This window comes from Rhinatrema bivittatum, chromosome 1, assembly GCF_901001135.1.
Source record: "Rhinatrema bivittatum chromosome 1, aRhiBiv1.1, whole genome shotgun sequence".
Lineage (NCBI taxonomy): Eukaryota > Metazoa > Chordata > Amphibia > Gymnophiona > Rhinatrematidae > Rhinatrema > Rhinatrema bivittatum.
Window position 1 is genome coordinate 756,309,550 of NC_042615.1, and position 22,489 is coordinate 756,332,038.

General features: G+C 50.9%; 1 protein-coding gene across 3 annotated transcripts in view; it reads left to right on the top strand.

Moving 5' to 3' along the window:
- Positions 1-3,661: 3,661 nt before the first annotated feature.
- AGXT2 (alanine--glyoxylate aminotransferase 2) overlaps positions 3,662-22,489 on the top strand; it is a 145,236-nt gene continuing 126,408 nt past the window's right edge. For all 3 annotated transcript variants that reach the window (XM_029578964.1, XM_029578973.1, XM_029578982.1), the window contains exon 1: positions 3,662-3,881. In XM_029578964.1, coding sequence (XP_029434824.1) covers positions 3,776-3,881 — 106 coding nt within the window. In that variant the 5' untranslated portion in view covers positions 3,662-3,775. The remainder of the gene's footprint in view (positions 3,882-22,489) is intronic.

Consider the following 22,489-nt stretch of genomic DNA (forward strand, 5'->3'; position numbering starts at 1 on the left):
GCCGCGCGTATCCACTAAAATCCTGGATCGGCGCGCGCAAGGCTATCGATTTTGTATAGCCTGCGCGCGCCGAGCCGCGCTGCCTCCCCCCGTTCCCTCCAAGGCCGCTCCGCAGTGGGGGAGGGGGACCTGCTTCCACCACCCTAGAACTGAAGGGGGGGGGGGGTAAGAGAGAAGGGAAAGGGGGTAAATAGAGATTAAAGAGGGACTAGGCAGGGACATCGTTTATAAAAGAGGGGAGGTAGGGGTGCATTATGGGAGGAGAAAGGCAGGGGAACAGATGCTGAGAGCGGGAAGGCGACGAACGTATGCTGGAAAAGATGGAAAGGCAAGGGGGGCAGATGCTGGGAAAGGGGGGAAGAGGCAGTAGGGCAGATGCTGAGGAAGAGAATGCTGGGCGAGGAAGAGTGTTGGGCAAATGCTGGGGAAGGGAGGATAAGGTGAGGGCAGATGGGGGAGACAAAGAAACAGAGGGTTGGTGAAAGCAAGGGGTGAAAAATGTAGAGGGATGGGAAGGAGGAATTATAGGGATGGTACGGAGATGGAGGGGACGGGAGACAGAAAAAGAATGGAAGTGTAGGAGTGAGGAATATGGGACTGGGTGAATGAGAGAGCTGAAAGATTTGAGAAGAGAGGGTAATGAAGGAGAGAGATGGAAACTGAGAAGATAAATGGGAAGGTAAGAGCCGAAAGTATTAGGAATCAGACCCAGGATAGAAAGAGAGGGAGAAGGGACCCATGATGGAGACAAGACCAGGGAGGAGGGAGAGGACTGGGGTTGGGGGGAGGGAGGTTTCAGAAAGAGAGGACCCTGGATTTTTTTTTTGTGGGGGGGGGAGAGTAGGGGAGAGGAGCCTAAGGTGATAACGTAGGAGGAATGAGGAAAGGAGAGCATGAAAAACAGGAAGAGGAGACAAAAGAGAAGATATTAAAGAGAAGCAGGAAAAGAGAGCAGAAGGAGAGGAGAAAATATATTAAAATATCCATTCTGAAGGAAAGAGAGAACTGAAACAGAAAAGAAAAAGGATGGCAGACACCAGAAAGACTGAAGAGGCACTTTTGGCCAGCTTGGGGGGGCCTCCTGAACCCCCCAAGCTGGCCAAAAGTGCCTTTTGGGCCCAACGAGGGGTCCGGGAGCGGACCCGCGGGGAATCACGTGACGCCGCGTCACTCCGACGTGACGCCGACCTCACGTGCTCCTTGCAAAGGAGTTCAGAAATGGCGTCCTGACCCCGCTGGACCACCAGGGAGTTTTGGTAAGTCTTGGGGGGGGGGTATTAAGGCGGGTGAGGGGTTTAAATTTTTATTTGCACATATGGACATAGACTCAACTTATGGAATTCTCCATATGTCCATATTGACCGCAAATGACCCCCCCTTTCGACTTATGGACTTATGAACTTAATCTTTTGGTCTGCACATCCCTAATATCTAATTTACCATTCATAGCAAAAATTCTTGAAAAGACTGTCAACACTCAACTAACCGACTATCTAGAACACCATCACTTTCTTTTCCCATCTCAGCACGGTTTTCGTAAATACTTCAGAACAGAGACACTCCTGACCTCCCTCTCTGATTACATCCTTGACCTTGACCTTGATAAGGGCCAATCATACATATTAGCTCTACTAGATATATCGGCAGCTTTCGATACCATCAGCCATAGGATCCTTATTGACAGGCTATCTGAAATTGGCATCTCAGGGATTCCTCTCCTCTGGTTCAAATCCTATCTAAGCAACAGACATTTCAAAGTCAAACTAGGAAATCACGTATCCAAAGCAACTGGCATAACGCAAGGTGTGCCGCAAGGCTCCTCGCTATCTTCCACTCTTTTTAACATCTACTTATTGCCCCTCTGCCATCTCCTTTCAGATCTTAGCCTTCCTCACTTTATATATGCCGACGACGTGCAAATTCTCATACCTATCAATGACACACTAGCTAATGCTCTAAATAAATGGAATTGCGCACTTTCTTCTATCAACAACCTTCTTACAAAACTCAACCTAGCTCTAAACACCAATAAAACAGAACTCATGATCATTGTAACCCCACATCACATTCTCAACCCCCCATCTCTTAACACCCCTCCCTCCCTCCCTTCCTTTTCACAACATGTAAGGGACTTAGGCGCTACCATTGACACAGAATTTAACCTAAAAAAAATACATCAGCTCTACATTAAGGGAATGTTACTTCAAGCTGCACACACTAAAGAAACTAAAGCCCCTCTTGCACTCAACGATTTCAGATCAGTACTACAGGCTCTCATCCTATCTAAATTAGACTACGCAAATGCCCTACTTTTAGGCCTTCCCAAGAACTCCATAACCCCACTACAATTGCTGCAAAACGCACCAGCACGTATACTAACAAACACCCGCAAAAACTAGCATATTACCCCCATTCTTAAACAACTCCACTGACTTCCTATAGCCTCCAGGATCCACTTCAAGACTCTCTCACTCTTACACAAATCTATCCACACCCCAAGCATGCATTGGTTTAATGATTCATTACACTTTTGTTCCTCTACCAGACCCACCAGAACGCAGTATCTTGCCACTCCACAAACACCCTCCCCTAAACTCACGCAGCTCACCTCCACAAAGGAACGCTCCCTATCCATTGCTGGACCGGCCCTATGGAATTCCATACCTACCAATTTACGCCTAGAGCACTGTCCAAAGAAATTTAAACAAAAACTCAAAACATGGCTGTTCAAGAAAGCTTACCCCTGAGACCTGCCCTACTTCTCCCACTTCTTAAGCCTCCTTTGCCCTAGTGTAACTAGCAAAGCGAATCCCTCTGACTCAATTGCAAAATGTAAAAAATCAATTGTTAAATGTAAATAATTTCACTAACAACATTTCACTACTTAGCCCTATTCTGAAGCACTTGACCTTGAAATTTAACCTCCTTTCTTTACAATTCCTACCACCCTGTTCCCCCTTGTACCCTCAAATATGCCCCTCTCATGCTCCTAGTGCATCCCCAGCATCCTCTACCCCAATAGCGACATTATTATCGCACATTTAATGATTGTACATAATTGTTATTATCAGAATTACTATATTATGACTATACTATATTTACCAAAATATCCCCTTTTTTTCTCCCTCTTTCCCCCTCCCTTCATAGCTTCTATTATTTAGTGTCCCCCTTCCCCCAGTTTCCCCCTGTTCAAAATCAGTTTAATTGTAAAGCTTGTTGCTGCCTTCCTGTTTTATGGAAACCAATGTGATGTTATTAACGAGCGTTGGTATATAAAAAAAAAGTTAAAAAAATAAATAAATAAATAAATAAATGGGGTGACCAAGGCTCCTTTTCAAGTGAATCACTAGTAACTGAAATATAAGAAATATGATCATTTATTATCCTTTTCTAAGTAACTAGCAAATAATAATTGCTATATTTTTATGAGATCAGTTAGGATCTGTAATTCTTTGCTGTCCCTTCAGAAAAGTCATTTTCCGTGCGCTGCCCTTAGAAGGGTCCTTCCCAAAATGTTCATTCCCAAACTGAGCCCTGCTTGCTTGACATGCCCTCGACCTCCTCCAAGGATCCCGTGCTCTCCCTCCCGCTCTCTCTCCACGTGCGTCCCTCCCCTTTCCCCATTGGTGGCTTTTCACCCACCCATTCCCGTTCATCGCTCTGCCGTGCTGAAGGATCCGTGCAAAAAAAAAAAAGAAAACGCAAAAACTACTCTCTCCTCGTCAGCCCTTGCTGCTACTCCTCTTCTCTTCTCGGCTTGTCTATTTGGGGGGAAATGATGCTGGGAGTGATCCGAAGCTGTGGATTCCTCTCCTCCGTCAGCGGAAGATTGGCATTGCTTGCTGCTACCACCGGGTGCAACAGGTTTCACTTCTTGGTCGGTAAGTGAGCTGCAGGGCAGGAGAGGGGAAAAACCAGAAAACACAGTTTAGCCATTCTCTCCGGTAACAGCCCCATTATTTATGGGCCTGCTGTGTGTGCTCTGTGGGGTTTTTTAAACTGGCCCCAAGATTGCTCTCAGCAAGGGGAAGGAACGTGCCCCGGCTAAATTTAGCTTTTCACGCCGTTCATGCCATGGCAAACGTTTCCGAGGCTGTCATTAGATCTCATGTACAGTGTACGGCCCAGTCCGGCTGCATTCGGAACCTTACTGGGGATGTTTGGTACTGCAATGATCTTCGCAGAGTTTCAGATTGTAGGTAAAGCAAACATTTCGGGCTGAATTTTAAAAAAACATTTACCCATATAAAATGCAGTTTTATGTGCATAAATGCTGTTTTGAAAATTGTCCAGGAGGGGAGGGGAGGGTTCCTGAACTTCCTATGCCTAAAAGTGTATGTAGCAATGTATGTAAAAGTGTATGTAGCAGTGATCCACCCGTACTTTTACAAACACAGCAAAAAAGCACTCGGGGGCTTTCACAAATTACATAACTCAAACGGGGGAGGGGGATTTGCCCAGATGTTAAGCTTTGTTACAAGGGGGAGGGGGGTTCTGAAATGTTGTTACATAAGGCAGGAAAAAAAATCCATTGATAATTCCTAAGAAACAGGTTGTATAAACTTTTTGCTTTCCCCAGACTGTTAGTCAATGACAAAGAGTTAACATCCAGTGCACAGAAGTTGCTTGTTTACTTACTTTATGAAGTCAGCACAACATGTTTATATCTCTGGAAGTCAGCCTAGGGCCCAAAAAGTTAGGTGGGGTCATGTTAGATGCGCTAAGGGCTCAGCAATCAAGGATTACCTGTCTCCAAGCCAGAAGAATGGCTAAAGTCGCTGGATATTTTGCAGAGTTTAACCCTTTGAGGCTCTCCACTGTTTCCCCTTTCCAGTGCAGAGACTGCGGATGTCTTGCCTCACAAATCTACATTTCTTTTGAAGGAGTGAATAACTATCTGGCCGATACAGTAAAAATCGCAGGCAAGAGCCCGCTCTCCCGGCATACACACAGGCCACTCTCCTGTGCGCGCGATTCAGTATGTAAATTTATTTAAATTAGGGCCCGCAGTAAAAAGAGGTGCTAGGGACACTAGCACGTCCCTAGCTCCTCTTTTTGGACAGGAGCGGCGTCTGTCAGCGAGTTTGACAGCCGACGCTCAATTTTGTCGGCGTCGGTTCTCAAACCCGCTGACAGCCACAGGTTCGGAAACCGGACGCCGGCAAAATTGAGCGTCCGGTTTTCAACCTGTGAGCCGTGGGCCCATTTAAAAATTTTTTTTTTGGGTGCACAGAAAAGCAGTTTTTACTGCTTTTCTGTGCACTTCCCTGGCGCCGGCAGAAATTAATGCCAGCCTTTGGGTAGGCACTAATTTCTTAAAGTAAAATGTGCGGCTTGGCTGCACATTTACTTACTGTATCGCGCGGGAATGACTAATAGGGCCATCAACATGCATTTGCATGTTGCGGGTGCTATTAGTCTTGGGGGGGTTGGACGTGCGTTTTCGACGCGCTATTACCCCTTACTGAATAAGGGGTAATGTTAGCGCGTCAAAAAATGCGCGTCCAAATGCCGGTTATGGGCCTGCTGTGCTCTGTGCCTGTACGTGCACAAAGGTGAACTGGTAGATGTGGTTTAATTGGATTTTCAGAAGGTGTTCAACAGAGACCCTCATAAGAGACTTCTAGGAAAACTAAAAAGTCATGGGATAGGAGGCGATGTCCTTTTGTGGATGCAAACTGGTTAAAAGACAGGAAACAGAGAGTAGGATTAAAAGGTCTGTTTTCACAATGGAAAAAGGTAAACAGTGGAGCGCCTCAGGGATCTGTACTTGGACCAGTGCTTTTCAATATATATATACTTTTTAATTCTTTATTTTAATTTTCAAAAACAAATCCCAAGTATATAAACCTTGTACAGAAAAATAGATATTGGTGCAAACATATAATCATTACTTAGAAATTTCTTGAATAAAACAGGAATTATTTCTACATAGTACCCAATATCAAAATTATAACCTTGTGATATGTACCTTTGTACATATCACATGCCCATTGATTCCCTGTACATATTTTTTCCCCATGTATCTGTTTTTCACCCTCCCCCTGCCCCCCCTCTGTCTTGATCACCCCACCCCTCCCTCCCCCAGTTATTTAGTTATTAATCCGTTACTACATTTATGTTACACACTGTTCCTTGTAAAGGCTTTGCCTATATATATTTTGGTTGTAAGTTATCTGTAAACCGGCACGATGTGCAAACGGTTGTCGGTATATAAAACTAAATAAATAAAAAATAAAATAAATATAAGTAAATTTGGGAGGGCAGAAAAGGAGCAACATCTAGAAGTAATGTATGTATTAAAGAGGAAAGACTGCATACAGCGAGTAGTGCTTGGCTCATATTAACTATCTAGAGCTGGGCTAGTAACAGGAGCTATTTGGGATCTTGCCTCCAAAAATGCTCTAAGTGGTCTGGTTCATAGAAAACCATATTGAACATTCAAATACATAATTGAGCATTTACAAGGGTATTTTAATATATATAGCTTGCCCCCAACCGAAGAACCTCTGAATGCATCAGTAAAAAGTTCTTTCGATGTACTTGAGTGGCCTTTATGACATCAAGATATATCCAAATAGGTTTTCCATAGAAAGGTAATTGCCTGTTTCTAAGAAATAATCTCAATATCTGATTGCGTTCAGAAAGGAAAGCAAAGGAGATCAGTAGTGTTTTTCTTTGGGAAATTTCAGTTTCCAAAGAAGACTCCAAAATATTTAAGTCCAAACTTGCTGAGGCATTCCCCTCTGGTCCCCTGCCTTCTGCTTGGGCTGCTGTGATTGTTGCTGGAGGTAATACGCCTTCACAATTACCGGAGTAGCAGCTTCGGGAACTTTTAATACCTGGTGAATATATATTTTGAAAAGTTCTAGTAGGGAGATTAACCTTAAAACAGGAACATTGAGCACTCTCAGATTATGTGCTCTCAGTGCGTTCTCCACTCCTTCTAGCCTTTTATTCAAATTCTTTTCAGAGGTAATCATCTTATGTTGAATATTCTCTGTTGTTTCAATTCTTTTTTCCAGTTCCTCTGTTTTTTTGCTGTAAGTTGTAATAAGACTATTATTTACTAGCAACTGTGCCCGTTCTGCGCCTGGGCGGTGAGCCTTTTTATTGACATATCTGCTCTTGTTTTGAGCCGAATTTTCCTAGAAATTCACTGTAAGAGTGTCCTTTCCACATACACACACCCTCATACAGGCTCCCTCACTCTCTCTAATACACATACACACATCCCCTCATATAGGCTCCCTCTCTGAAACCCAGAGTCAAGCATCCCGTGCACTCCCCATCTTACCAACCCAGCTGTCTCTTGCACTCCCCCTCACCCCCTCTCCTTTCTCACACACACATTCTCTCTCACCGGCATCCCCTCCCCTCATATAGGCTCCCTCTCTCTGAAACCAACACTCAAGCATCCCCCCACCCAACCTCTCTTACCTCCCTTGCTCTCTCTCACACCCTCCCCACCCACCTCTCACCAACCATGCTCTCTGTCACCCCCCCCCCTCCTCTCACATACACATTCTCTCTCACCGGCATCCCCCCATGCTCTCTCTCACACCCTCCCCACCCCCCACTCACCAACCATGCTCTCTGTCACCCCCTCTCTCACATACACATTCCCTCTCACTGGCATCCCCCCCCCCCATGCTCTCTCTCACACCCTCTTGCTCTCTCTTACCCTCCCCGACACACATTCTCTGTCACCGGCATGGCACAGGTCCACCCACCCTATCTTACCTCCCATGCTCTCTCTCACACCCTCCCCACCCACCTCTCACCAACCATGCTCTCTGTCACCCCCCCCCCCTCCTCTCACATACACATTCTCTCTCACCGGCATCCCCCCATGCTCTCTCTCACACCCTCCCCACCCCCCACTCACCAACCATGCTCTCTGTCACCCCCCTCTCTCTCACACACACACACACACCTCCCCTCGTATAGGCTCCCTGTCTCTGAAACCCACACTCAAGCATCCCCCACCCACCCTCTCTTACCTCCCATGCTCTCTCTCACACCCTCCCCACCCACCTCTCACCAACCATGCTCTCTGTCACCCCCCTCCCCCTCCTCTCACATACACATTCTCTCTCACCGGCATCCCCCCATGCTCTCTCTCACACCCTCCCCACCCCCCACTCACCAACCATGCTCTCTGTCACCCCCTCTCTCACATACACATTCCCTCTCACTGGCATCCCCCCCCCATGCTCTCTCTCACACCCTCTTGCTCTCTCTTACCCTCCCCGACACACATTCTCTGTCACCGGCATGGCACAGGTCCACCCACCCTATCTTACCTCCCATGCTCTCTCTCACACCCTCCCCACCCACCTCTCACCAACCATGCTCTCTGTCACCCCCCCCTCCTCTCACACACACATTCTCTCTCACCGGCATCCCCCCATGCTCTCTCTTACACCCTCCCCACCCCCCACTCACCAACCATGCTCTCTGTCACCCCCCTCTCTCTCACACACACACACACACCTCCCCTCGTATAGGCTCCCTGTCTCTGAAACCCACACTCAAGCATCCCCCACCCACCCTCTCTTACCTCCCATGCTCTCTCTCACACCCTCCCCACCCACCTCTCACTAACCATGCTCTCTGTCACCCCCCTCTCTCACATACACATTCCCTCTCGCCGGCATCCCCCATGCTCTCTCTCACACCCTCCTGCTCTCTTACCCTCCCCGACACACATTCTCTGTCACTGGCATGGCACGGGTCCACCCACCCTATCTTACCTCCCATGCTCTCTCTCACACCCTCCCCACCCCTCACTCACCAACCATTCTCTCTGTCACCCCCCCCCCTCACACACACATTGTCTTTCAATGGCATTCCCCTCCCATGCTCTCTCTCACACCCTCCTGCTGTCTCTCACCCTCCCCGACACACATTCTCTCTCACCGGCATCCCCCTCCCCTCATATAGGCTCCCTCTCTCTGAAACTCACACTCAAGTATCCCCCTACCCACCCTCTCTTACCTCCCTTGCTCTCTCTCACACTCTCCCCACCCACCTCTCACCAACCATGCTGTCTGTCACCCCACCCCCCCTCACATACACATTCTCTCTCACCGGCATACCCCCCATGCTCTCTCTCACACCCTCCCTACCCCCTCTCACCAACCATGCTCTCTGTCACTCCCCTCTCTCACACGCACATTGTCTCTCACTGGCATTCCCCCCCCCCCATGCTCTGTTTTCACACCCTCCTGTTCTCTCTCACCCTCCCCTCCCCGACAAACATTATCTCTCACGGGCAAGCTGCGGGACCCGCGCTGTTCGCAGCGAAGATGAAGGTCTGGCACGTCGTTCGTGGCGAAGATGAAGGCCCGGCGCGCCGGTCGCAACACACGGGGGCCTTCCATTTTCGGCGTGATCAGAAAATAGCAGCGTAGATCAGAAAATAGCAGCAGGATTACAGTGGGCTCTGGTAGAATTAAACCTGTGATGAGGAGACACATACTGTACCAAATGCAAAATGAACAAAAAGTCTTCTTTATATTAAAAACTGAAGAAGTTCTTGAGAAAAACATTGAAGTGTTACCAAAAAAGAGAGAAAAAACTCAATGCATGCAGAATTTCAAGATCCATAACCAAAAGAAAAAGCTAATTGAGATGGATAACTCTGTCATCAGTGGTACAACTGCAAAAGGAAAGAGTGAAGTGAATAACAAATCTCAACTAAAGTCTCATAAGGAGTTCAGGAAAAGCAATAACCTTAAAGAGAGAACCTGGAAAGCTATGACCACAAATGCTCATAGTTTGGGAAATAAAATCCCAGATCTGCAGGCCCTAATGATGGAGGCAAAATTGGACATTGTTGCTATCACAGAGACATGGTTCACAGAATCTCATGATTGGGATACAGCAATACCAGGCTATAACTTGTTAAGGAAGGACAGAGTGGATAGAAAAGGGGGAGGTGTGGCTCTTTATGTCAGAAACAATATCCAAGCATCTGAGCTGCAAGGAAGTTGGGGCAAGGAAGAAGCACTATGGGTCGACCTAAAAAAAGATGATGGAGCGTCCATTTATATTGGAGTGGTTTACATGCTTCCAAACCAAAAGGAAGAACTGGACAGAGATCTGGTTGAAGACATCCATAAGATAGGTAAGAAGGGAGAAGTGGTGTTCGTTGGAGACTTTAATATGCCAGATGTAAACTGGAAAATCCCATCTGCAGAATCTAAAAATAGTAGAGCGATAGTGGATGCCATGCAAGTAACTTTGTTCAAACAAATGGTAATGGAACCCACGTGTTACGGCTGTGGCTGCTGTGCTACCGCCTCACCACCAGGGGTCCCTCTAGTGCTGGCTTTCCTGACAGGCCCAGTCCATCTCCTATGTCCACTCTATGCTCTGGGTGTGCCCTCTTAACCCTGCCTGACAGTTGCCTCGGTGCTTCGGCATCGAGCTCACCTGGGCTCCCTGCTCTAGCCTGCTACAATGCCCCGAGAGGGGTCCGAGCCTGCTTCATCGCCCCGAGAGGGGTCCGAGCCTGTTACAACGCCCCGAGAGGGGTCCGAGCCTGCTTCATCGCCCCGAGAGGGGTCCGAGCCTGCTACAACGCCCCGAGAGGGGTCCGAGCCTGCTACAACGCCCCGAGAGGGGTCCGAGCCTGCTACAATGCCCCGAGAGGGGTCCGAGCCTGCTTCATCGCCCCGAGAGGGGTTCGAGCCTGCTTCATCGCCCCGAGAGGGGTCCGAGCCTGCTACAAACGCCCCGAGAGGGGTCCGAGCCTGCTACAATGCCCCGAGAGGGGTCCGAGCCTGCTTCATCGCCCCGAGAGGGGTCCGAGCCTGCTACAACGCCCCGAGAGGGGTCCGAGCCTGCTACAATGCCCCGAGAGGGGTCCGAGCCTGCTTCATCGCCCCGAGAGGGGTCCGAGCCTGCTTCATCGCCCCGAGAGGGGTCCGAGCCTGCTACAACGCCCCGAGAGGGGTCCGAGCCTGCTACAATGCCCCGAGAGGGGTCCGAGCCTGCTTCATCGCCCCGAGAGGGGTCCGAGCCTGCTACAACGCCCCGAGAGGGGTCCGAGCCTGCTACAATGCCCCGAGAGGGGTCCGAGCCTGCTACAACGCCCCAAGAGGGGTCCGAGCCTGCTACAACGCCCCGAGAGGGGTCCGAGCCTGCTACAATTGCCCGAGTAGGATCTGAGCCTGCTGTACTGGCCCAGCTGCCGCCCCTGGAGGGGCCTGTACCGGTCTTAATGCCGACCTTGGAAGGGTCCGGACCGGTCCTACTATCACCTCAAGAAGGGTTACGGACTATTTCTCTGCCCCAGGTGGGGTTTGTGTTCCCCTTGTCACCCCAGGAGGGGTTATGGAAATCTGCACCGCCTCTGCTACCCCAGGAGGGGTCTAACCCTGCCGCCTTGTCCCAGGAGGGGTTATGGACTATTTTTCTGCCCCAGGTTGGGGTTGTGTCTGCCTTATCACCCCAGGTGGGGTTATGGACTGCCTTATTTCCTCGGGAAGGAGTTGACCCTGCCGCATCACCCCCGGAGTGGTCTCCCGTTATTCTTGATTACCTCCTGCACAGATGGGATCCAGGAGGAGGGGGAGGCCTTGAGGGGGGGGTACTGTTACGGCTGTGGCTGCTGTGCTACCGCCTCACCACCAGGGATCCCTCTAGTGCTGGCTTTCCTGACAGGCCCAGTCCATCTCCTATGTCCACTCTATGCTCTGGGTGTGCCCTCTTAACCCTGCCTGACAGTTGCCTCGGTGCTTCGGCATCGAGCTCACCTGGGCTCCCTGCTCTAGCCTGCCTTGCGCGGCCTTCGGGCCTATCCTTGCCTTGCCTTGCGTGGCCTTCGGGCCTATCCTTGCCTTGCCTTGCCTTGCGTGGCCTTCGGGCCTATCCTTGCCTTGCCTTGCCTTGCGTGGCCTTCGGGCCTATCCCTGCCTTGCCTTGCCTTGCGTGGCCTTCGGGCCTATCCTTGCCTTGCCTTGCCTTGCGCGGTCTTCGGGCCTATCCTTGCCTTGCCTTGCCTTGCGTGGCCTTCGGGCCTATCCTTGCCTTGCCTTGCCTTGCGTGGCCTTCGGGCCTATCCCTGCCTTGCCTTGCCTTGCGTGGCCTTCGGGCCTATCCTTGCCTTGCCTTGCCTTGCGCGGTCTTCGGGCCTATCCTTGCCTTGCCTTGCCTTGCGTGGCCTTCGGGCCTTTCCTTTCCTTGCCTTGCCTTGTGCGGCCTTTTGGCCTTCTTCCTTGATTTCCATACCTGGCCTACGGGCCTTCCGTGTGTGTGTGTGTGGCCTACGGGCCTTCTGACCTGCCTTGCCCCGCTATTGGTGTGTGGCCTACGGGCCTTCCGTGTGTGTGTGTGTGTGGCCTACGGGCCTTCTGACCTGCCTTGCCCCGCTATTGGTGTGTGGCCTACGGGCCTTCCGTGTGTGTGTGTGTGGCCTACGGGCCTTCTGACCTGCCTTGCCCCGCTATTGGTGTGTGGCCTACGGGCCTTCCGTGTGTGTGTGTGTGGCCTACGGGCCTTCTGACCTGCCTTGCCCCGCTATTGGTGTGTGGCCTACGGGCCTTCCGTGTGTGTGTGTGTGGCCTACGGGCCTTCTGACCTGCCTTGCCTCGCTATTGGTGTGTGGCCTACGGGCCTTCCGTGTGTGTGTGTGTGTGTGGCCTACGGGCCTTCTGACCTGCCCTGCCCTGCTTACTGTGCCCTGACCCAGCCTGTACTTGACACTGCCACTTGCCGCCTGCCCTGACCCAGCCTGTACGTAGACACTGCCACTTGCCGCCTGCCCTGACCCAGCCTGAACTTGACTCTGATTCTTGCTGCCTGCCCTGACCCAGCCTGGTACCTGACTCTGTTCGAGCTTCCTGTCTCTCTCCACCTGGAGCCACCCTGCTGGGTGGTGTGCACGACTCCTGTCCGGAGCCCAAGCGTAACAGTATGCCGAAGCCATCACATTTTCCAGGGGAAGAGATAGGTCTGTGTCCTGCCGGTGAGTCAACTTTTCACTAATTCAAGATGCCTCCTTCTTTAAAGTTTTATACCTGCAATTCCTGTCAAACTTTGAACTATCCTAGCTATCAGAACTGTCTAGCCTGTGAACTTGTTGGTCAGGAACACTGGTCATGCAATAACTGCAACAAGAAAAATGTTTCTGTCTATCAGGAGTGTTTGAACTGTCTGGCTCCTAAACCAGGGTGGTGGAAATGCTCCTGTCTCCCGTGTTTGTTACCTCCAGGCAAACCCTGCCCCTGTTGTTCTGCTCTAGGACCAGCTGTGCAATTAGAAAAAGCTATCAGCTCTCCTAACCAGTATTCTGTTTCTGGCTCAACTAAAACAGACATTTTTGCTGGCAGTTTGTGGGTAGAAAAACCCAGGACTTACCTGGCCAAGAAGGCTTCTGTGAGACCAGTGCTAGAGCCTCGGGAACAGGTTTCTCTACAACGGAGAGAGCTGATTAACTCTAGCAGGGCTCAGCTTCCCACAGCTGCCAAGTGGACACTAACGAGCACCTTCCCTAGACGTCCTAGAACTGCCTGTGCCTTCTCTAAACTGCTCCTCCAGAAACAAAATCAGGAGCATCAGACTTTGGCTCGAGGTATCAAGCCCACGGCAGTACAATCTGTGTCTTCCATGCACACTACCTTTAACCATGCTACTCTGCCATCTGAACCTGCTGCACTACCCCGAGAAGAGCCTGAGTCTGCTGAACCGGCCCTGCTGCCGTCCTCGGAGGGGTCCGCACCAGCCCTGCTGACAGACTTTCTAACTCTGCCATCTGAGCCTGCCGAACCGGCCCTGCTGCCGTCTTCAGAGGGGTCCGAACCAGTCCTACTGACAGACTTCCTGAGTCAGCCATCGGAGTCTGCTGAACTGGTCCTGCTGCCACCCCTGGAGGGGTCCATACCGGTCCTGCTGACGCCCCGAGAGGGGTCCGAGCCTGCTTCATCGCCCCGAGAGGGGTTCGAGCCTGCTTCATCGCCCCGAGAGGGGTCCGAGCCTGCTACAACGCCCCGAGAGGGGTCCGAGCCTGCTACAATGCCCCGAGAGGGGTCCGAGCCTGCTTCATCGCCCCGAGAGGGGTCCGAGCCTGTTACAACGCCCCGAGAGGGGTCCGAGCCTGCTTCATCGCCCCGAGAGGGGTCCGAGCCTGCTACAACGCCCCGAGAGGGGTCCGAGCCTGCTTCAATCGCCCCGAGAGGGGTTCGAGCCTGCTTCATCGCCCCGAGAGGGGTCCGAGCCTGCTACAACGCCCCGAGAGGGGTCCGAGCCTGCTACAATGCCCCGAGAGGGGTCCGAGCCTGCTTCAATCGCCCCGAGAGGGGTCCGAGCCTGCTTCATCGCCCCGAGAGGGGTCCGAGCCTGCTACAACGCCCCGAGAGGGGTCCGAGCCTGCTACAATGCCCCGAGAGGGGTCCGAGCCTGCTTCATCGCCCCGAGAGGGGTCCGAGCCTGCTTCATCGCCCCGAGAGGGGTCCGAGCCTGCTACAACGCCCCGAGAGGGGTCCGAGCCTGCTTCATCGCCCCGAGAGGGGTCCGAGCCTGCTACAACGCCCCGAGAGGGGTCCGAGCCTGCTACAATGCCCCGAGAGGGGTCCGAGCCTGCTACAACGCCCCGAGAGGGGTCCGAGCCTGCTACAACGCCCCGAGAGGGGTCCGAGCCTGCTACAATTGCCCGAGTAGGATCCGAGCCTGCTGTACTGGCCCAGCTGCCGCCCCTGGAGGGGCCTGTACCGGTCTTAATGCCGACCTTGGAAGGGTCCGGACCGGTCCTACTATCACCTCAAGAAGGGTTACGGACTATTTCTCTGCCCCAGGTGGGGTTTGTGTTCCCCTTGTCACCCCAGGAGGGGTTATGGAAATCTGCACCGCCTCTGCTACCCCAGGAGGGGTCTAACCCTGCCGCCTTGTCCCAGGAGGGGTTATGGACTATTTTTCTGCCCCAGGTTGGGGTTGTGTCTGCCTTATCACCCCAGGTGGGGTTATGGACTGCCTTATTTCCTCGGGAAGGAGTTGACCCTGCCGCATCACCCCCGGAGTGGTCTCCCGTTATTCTTGATTACCTCCTGCACAGATGGGATCCAGGAGGAGGGGGAGGCCTTGAGGGGGGGGTACTGTTACGGCTGTGGCTGCTGTGCTACCGCCCTCACCACCAGGGGTCCCTCTAGTGCTGGCTTTCCTGACAGGCCCAGTCCATCTCCTATGTCCACTCTATGCTCTGGGTGTGCCCTCTTAACCCTGCCTGACAGTTGCCTCGGTGCTTCGGCATCGAGCTCACCTGGGCTCCCTGCTCTAGCCTGCCTTGCGCGGCCTTCGGGCCTATCCTTGCCTTGCCTTGCGTGGCCTTCGGGCCTATCCTTGCCTTGCCTTGCCTTGCGTGGCCTTCGGGCCTATCCTTGCCTTGCCTTGCCTTGCGTGGCCTTCGGGCCTATCCCTGCCTTGCCTTGCCTTGCGTGGCCTTCGGGCCTATCCTTGCCTTGCCTTGCCTTGCGCGGTCTTCGGGCCTATCCTTGCCTTGCCTTGCCTTGCGTGGCCTTCGGGCCTATCCTTGCCTTGCCTTGCCTTGCGTGGCCTTCGGGCCTATCCCTGCCTTGCCTTGCCTTGCGTGGCCTTCGGGCCTATCCTTGCCTTGCCTTGCCTTGCGCGGTCTTCGGGCCTATCCTTGCCTTGCCTTGCCTTGCGTGGCCTTCGGGCCTATCCTTGCCTTGCCTTGCCTTGCGTGGCCTTCGGGCCTATCCCTGCCTTGCCTTGCCTTGCGTGGCCTTCGGGCCTATCCTTGCCTTGCCTTGCCTTGCGCGGTCTTCGGGCCTATCCTTGCCTTGCCTTGCCTTGCGTGGCCTTCGGGCCTTTCCTTTCCTTGCCTTGCCTTGTGCGGCCTTTTGGCCTTCTTCCTTGATTTCCATACCTGGCCTACGGGCCTTCCGTGTGTGTGTGTGTGGCCTACGGGCCTTCTGACCTGCCTTGCCCCGCTATTGGTGTGTGGCCTACGGGCCTTCCGTGTGTGTGTGTGTGTGGCCTACGGGCCTTCTGACCTGCCTTGCCCCGCTATTGGTGTGTGGCCTACGGGCCTTCCGTGTGTGTGTGTGTGGCCTACGGGCCTTCTGACCTGCCTTGCCCCGCTATTGGTGTGTGGCCTACGGGCCTTCCGTGTGTGTGTGTGTGGCCTACGGGCCTTCTGACCTGCCTTGCCCCGCTATTGGTGTGTGGCCTACGGGCCTTCCGTGTGTGTGTGTGTGGCCTACGGGCCTTCTGACCTGCCTTGCCTCGCTATTGGTGTGTGGCCTACGGGCCTTCCGTGTGTGTGTGTGTGTGGCCTACGGGCCTTCTGACCTGCCCTGCCCTGCTTACTGTGCCCTGACCCAGCCTGTACTTGACACTGCCACTTGCCGCCTGCCCTGACCCAGCCTGTACGTAGACACTGCCACTTGCCGCCTGCCCTGACCCAGCCTGAACTTGACTCTGATTCTTGCTGCCTGCCCTGACCCAGCCTGGTACCTGACTCTGTTCGAGCTTCCTGTCTCTCTCCACCTGGAGCCACCCTGCTGGGTGGTGTGCACGACTCCTGTCCGGAGCCCAAGCGTAACACCACGAGAGAAGGAACTATACTCGACTTAGTGCTCACTAACGGAGATAATGTCTCTGAAGTCCAGGTGGGCACCCACCTCAGCACCAGTGATCATCAAACGGTATGGTTTAATATCACTAAAAGAATATGGAAAAGTAGCACAAAGACCCGAGTTTTACAGTTCAAAAACACGGACTTTGAGGAAATCGGGAAGAACTAAAAGGATGGGAGAACGAGAGAGATGTGGATCAGCAGTGGACCAATCTAAAAGGAGCAATCACCAAGGCAACTACTCTATATGTTAGAAATGTAAAGAAAAGCAAAAGAAAATTGAAACCTATCTGGTTCTCAAAGGAGGTGGCTGACAAAATTAAAGCTAAAAGAACAGCATTCAAGAAATATAAAAGATCCCAAAGGGAGGAGCACAAAGAAGAATATTTGATTCAACTGAGGGAGACAAAGAAATTAATCAAGTCAGCAAAAAGTCAAGCGGAAGAGAGGATTGCCAAGGAGATAAAAAATGGTGACAAAACATTTTTCAGATACATCAGCGAAAAGAGAAAAGTCCAAAGTGGAATAGTGAAATTGAAAGGTGGAAATGATCAATGTGTGGAGAGAGACGAAGAAATGGCAGAAATATTAAACGAATACTTCAGCTCTGTGTTCACTAAAGAAGACCCCGGAGAAGGACCATCTCTACACAACAAGAAACTGGAGGGAAGTGGTATAGATGAAAACCCTTTTACAGTAGAAAATGTATGGGAAGAGCTAAAGAATCTGAAAGTGGACAAAGCCATGGGGCCTGATGGGATTCATCCAAGGATACTCAGGGAGCTCAGAGATGTGCTGGCGGGTCCGCTGTGTGACCTGTTCAATAGATCCCTAGAAACGGGAGTGGTGCCGAGTGATTGGAGAAGAGCGGTGGTGGTCCCGCTTCACAAGAGTGGGAACAGAGAGGAGGCTGGTAACTACAGACCGGTTAGCCTCACTTCGGTGGTGGGAAAAGTAATGGAGTCACTGTTGAAAGAGAGAATAGTGAACTATCTACAGTCGGAAGAATTGATGGACCAGAGGCAACATGGATTCACCAGGGGAAGATCCTGTCAGACAAATCTGATTGACTTTTTTGACTGGGTAACCAAGGATTTGGCTCAAGGAAGAGCGCTCGATGTCATCTACTTGGATTTCAGCAAAGCTTTTGATACGGTTCCGCACAGGAGACTGGTGAATAAAACGAGAAGCTTAGGAGTGAGTGCCGAGGTGGTGACCTGGATTGCAAACTGGTTGACTGACAGAAGACAATGTGTGATGGTAAATGGAACTTTCTCTGAAGAGAGAGCGGTTTTAAGTGGTGTACCGCAAGGATCTGTGTTGGGACCGGTCCTGTTCAATATCTTTGTGAGCGACATTGCGGACAGGATAGAAGGTAAGGTTTGTCTTTTTGCGGATGACACTAAGATCTGCAACAGAGTGGACACGCCGGAAGGAGACAATGAGACGGGATTTAAGGAAACTGGAAGAGTGGTCGAAGATATGGCAGCTGAGATTCAATGCCAAGAAGTGCAAAGTCATGCATATGGGGAGTGGAAATCCGAATGAACTGTATTCGATGGGGGGGGGGGGAAGGGTGATGTGCACAGAGCAGGAGAGAGACCTTGGAGTAATAGTGTCTAATGATATGAAGTCTGCGAAACAATGCGACAAGGCAATAGCAAAAACCAGAAGAATGCTGGGCTGCATAGAGAGAGGAATATCGAGTAAGAAAAGGGAGGTGATTATCCCCTTGTACAGGTCCTTGGTGAGGCCTCACCTGGAGTACTGTGTTCAGTTCTGGAGACCGTATCTACAAAGAGACAAGGTCAAGATGGAAGCGGTACAGAGAAGGGCGACCAGGAAGGTGGAGGGTCTTCATTGGATGACATACGAGGAGAGATTGAAGAATCTAAATATGTACTCCCTGGAGGAAAGGAGGAGCAGGGGTGATATGATTCAGACTTTCAGATACTTGAAAAACTTTAATGATCCAAAGACTACGACAAACCTTTTCCATCAGAAAAAAATCAGCAGAACAAGAGGTCACGAGCTGAGGCTCCAGGGAGGAAGACTAAGAACCAATGTCAGGAAGTATTTCTTCACGGAAAGGGTGGTGGATGCCTGGAATGCCCTTCCGGAGGAAGTGGTCAAGTCTAAAACTGTGAAGGACTTCAAAGGGGCGTGGGATAAATACTGTGGGTCCATCAAGTCTAGAGGACGTGAATAAAGAAGAGGCAGCAAAACACTGCACGGAGCGGAAGTAGCCACAGAGGCATTCACGGAGCGGGATGCCAGTGGCTAGTGGTTGGTGTTCCACCTTCACGGAGCAGAAGGATGGAGGGCTGCCATCTCCAAAAAAACAAACAAACCAGGGGTGGGTAAGAGTATGGGGCAGGGGTGTAGCCTGCTTGTTGCAGGGTTTGCTACCCCTAATTGAGCTGGATGTTCACTTGGATGCAGATCCGGCGCTGCTCTCTACATTGGTGGTGGGGTGGAGGGGAATTAGGGCTGGAGAGTACTGGAAGCCAATAGTAACAGGTGGGTGAGAGAAAAAGATAAAGTGCGTAGCTTGCTGGGCAGACTGGATGGGCCGTTCGGTCTTCTTCTGCCGTCATTTCTATGTTTCTATGGATTACCGTCTAATCCCTTGTGTCTAGGGTTACTTGCGATAAAGTCTGAATAGATTTCTCTATCGATTTTACAGCTTGCCATATTCCTTCCAACGTTATATTTTTCCCCGATGAAATTGCAGAGCCTGCCAGCAGAGCTCTTAGGAGGCTTTCTCCCTCCTCCACGTTACCGCTCCCTTCATGCGCCATACCTTGAGATGTAGTTGTTATTAGTCCTTGTTGTTCTGGAGTAATGACCGAGGTTAAATCCTCCTTCTGTCTTCCAGGGATCATACACCTCATTCCCTCCGCCATTCGGTCAGCTCTGGGACTTATCTCCTGGCCAATAGGTGCACCTCCATTTCGAACTACCGTCGAAGGGGTCCTTCCCAGCTCCAGGGCACTCAAGGCTGCGTCAATGTTCGTCGGGGGAGCCGGCCTCCTCGGCTCTCCGGGGCTGAGTGTGGTGTCAGAGGTCAGGGAGGAGAACACTTGCTCTCATGTTACTCCTCCAGCGACCTGGCTCTCCGGTGTAGACGCCGTCGCACCCGTGAAGAAGCCTTCAATTCGGGGCTGGGAAGAATTGATCAGGAGTGAATCGGTCACCCCCCTCAATCTTCCCTTTCTTTTAGTGTGCGGTATAACTTGTAGAGGAAAATATCAAAAGGTAAGCGCCTCTCTTGAACAGCGTCTTTCACGGTCTACTCGATGGCTGCCATCTTGCCCTCCAGCAGCATTCAATATATTTATAAATGATCTGGAAAGGGTTACAATGAGTGAGGTGATCAAATTTGCGGATGGCACAAAATTATGCAGAGTAGTTAAATCTCAAGCGGATTGTGATAAACTGCAGGAGGACCTTGTGAGGCTGGAAGATTGGGCTTCCAAAAGGCAGATAAAATTTAATGTGGACAAGTGCAAGGTGATGCATATTGGGAAAAATAATCCTTGCTATAGTTACACGATATTAGGTTCCATATTAGGAGTTACTACCGAGGAAAGAGATCTAGGTGTCAGAGTAGATAATACATTGAAATTGTGGACTCGGTGTGCTGCGGCAGTCAAAAAAGCAAACAGAATGTTATCAATTATTAGGAAGGAAATGGCGAATAAAATGGTGGATGTCATAATGCCTCTGTATTGCTCCATAGTGAAACTGCACCTTGAATAATGTGTGCAATTCTGGAGAAGGTACAGAGAAGGGCTACCAAAATGATAAAAGGCATGGAACGGCTCCACTATGAGGAAAGGCTAAAGAGGTTAGGGCTATTTGGCTTGGAGAAGAGATGGCTGAGGAGGGATATGATAGAGGGCTAAAAAATCATGAAAGAACTTGAACAGGTAAATGTAAATCGATTATTTACTCTCTCAGACAACAGAAGGATTTGGAGGCACTCCATGAAGTTAGCAAGTAGTTCATTTAAAACAAACCTGAGAAAATTCTTTTTCACTCAGTGCATAATTAAGCTCTGGAATTCATTGCCAGAGGATGTGGTTCCGGCAGTTAGTGTAACTGGGTTTAAAAAAGGTTTGGATAAGTTCCTAGAAAAGTCCATAAACTGCAATTAATCAATAAGGAATAGTAGCTTGGGATATATTTAATGTTTGGGATTGGATTGGCCACTGTTAGACACAGGATACTGAGATTGATGGACCTTTGGTCTGACCCAGTATGGCATTCTTATGTTCTTATCCAGCCAATGGGAAGGCTGCATTAGTCACAGACATTATGGTAAAATCCAGCCAATGGGAAGGTAGTAGGGGGCAGAGCACTAGACGGCAGCTCTAATCTCAGACTGAATAGGATCCAGCCAATAGGAGGGCAGTAGGGATGGGGCACTAGTCACAGAGATTGTGATAGAATTCAGCGAGTGGCAAAGCTGCATTAGTCACGGACACTGTGGTAAGGATCCAGCCAATGGAAAGGTAGTTTTGTGATAGAGAGGAGGGAGTAGGGGAGGAAGTGGGAACTGAGCCCTGTGAAACCAGTGAATGTTTTAGGTGAGAGGGGGGATTGCTGAAGAAATTTAAGAATAATAGGGGAAAGTATGAAGGTTCTGCTTCAGGCTGAGAAAAAGAACTGGCAGCAAATGCAAGAACTGTATATGACGGTGGGCAAACCTAGTGGGGCTGCGGGTATTGCCTGAGAGAGTGCACGCTTGTGTTTATGTTTCTGTGTCTCTGGTGAGGGCAGCCTCATATAAATAGAGCTCCCATTTGAAAATCTCAGCTGGAGTGGAGAAGTGCACCAATAGAAATGTACCTGTGTGCTTAATAAGTGAAGAGAAGTTTTAATCTTGGGGAATTTACCCAGCTATTTAAGTTACCTGAGCAAATTTGTTGAAAATTGTCCTGATAGCACCTTCACTCTATCCTTTCAGAAATACAAAAAATTCTAAATATTTTATTTTATTTTGCTTCTTCCATTTGTGAAGCTTTTTCCCTATGTAAAACTTAGTAGATTTATATCTGACGCATTGCCCATAAATCTCACTCTTTTGTGCAGTATATCCTTGGCAATTCTGGTTCAAACCAAAGGCAGTGTGTTGTGTTTTTGACATTGACTCATGGACCCCTGGTCACTGCAAGAGATGGCACCTCCCACAAGGCAGAGCCCTGTGGGGACTTGCAGTGATAGGCTAGTTCTTGAGAGTAAGAGCACATTGGATTGTAAGTCTCTATTGTACAGCAATGCAGTTGGCAATCCGAGGCACGGGTTGAGGTCCAGGCCCGAGGAGAGGAGTCTCTGAAGGTGTAGTAAAGTCTGTTCAGTGCAGAGTAGGAAAGAGTCTCACCAGGTCCCGAGAGGGAGAAGGGTCCGGTAGTGGTCGCGATGCAGGGTAACCCGAGAACCCGGGCATAGGTGGAATGCCGATGAGGGTAGATCCGGTAGTGGTCCGCGATGCGGGGTAACCGAGAATCTACTTCAGGAGAGACAAGGCAGAGACAGACCAAGAGCAGTAGTACTCACTCTGAGGCTGGAGAGAGCTGTAGAGAAGGGCCCCCGAGGGCGGAGGTCCAGAACGGAGCAAGGTCCCTAAGGAGCGGGTACCTAGGCATCCTAGCTGGAAGCTGGTGCCCCGAAGGGCAGGCAGAAGCGAGGCAAGGCCCCCGAGGAGCGGGTACCTTAAGAGTCCTTGTTGGAACAGGTGACCCCAAAGGGTAGACAGGAGCGAGGCAAGGCCCCCGAGGAGCGGGTATCTAAGTCGTTTCGGAGCGAGAGTACACAGAACAAAGGCATCTGGTAGCAGGGAGAGATCAGCAGGGAGATTCCTTGCTAGCTCGTAGCTGGAATGGA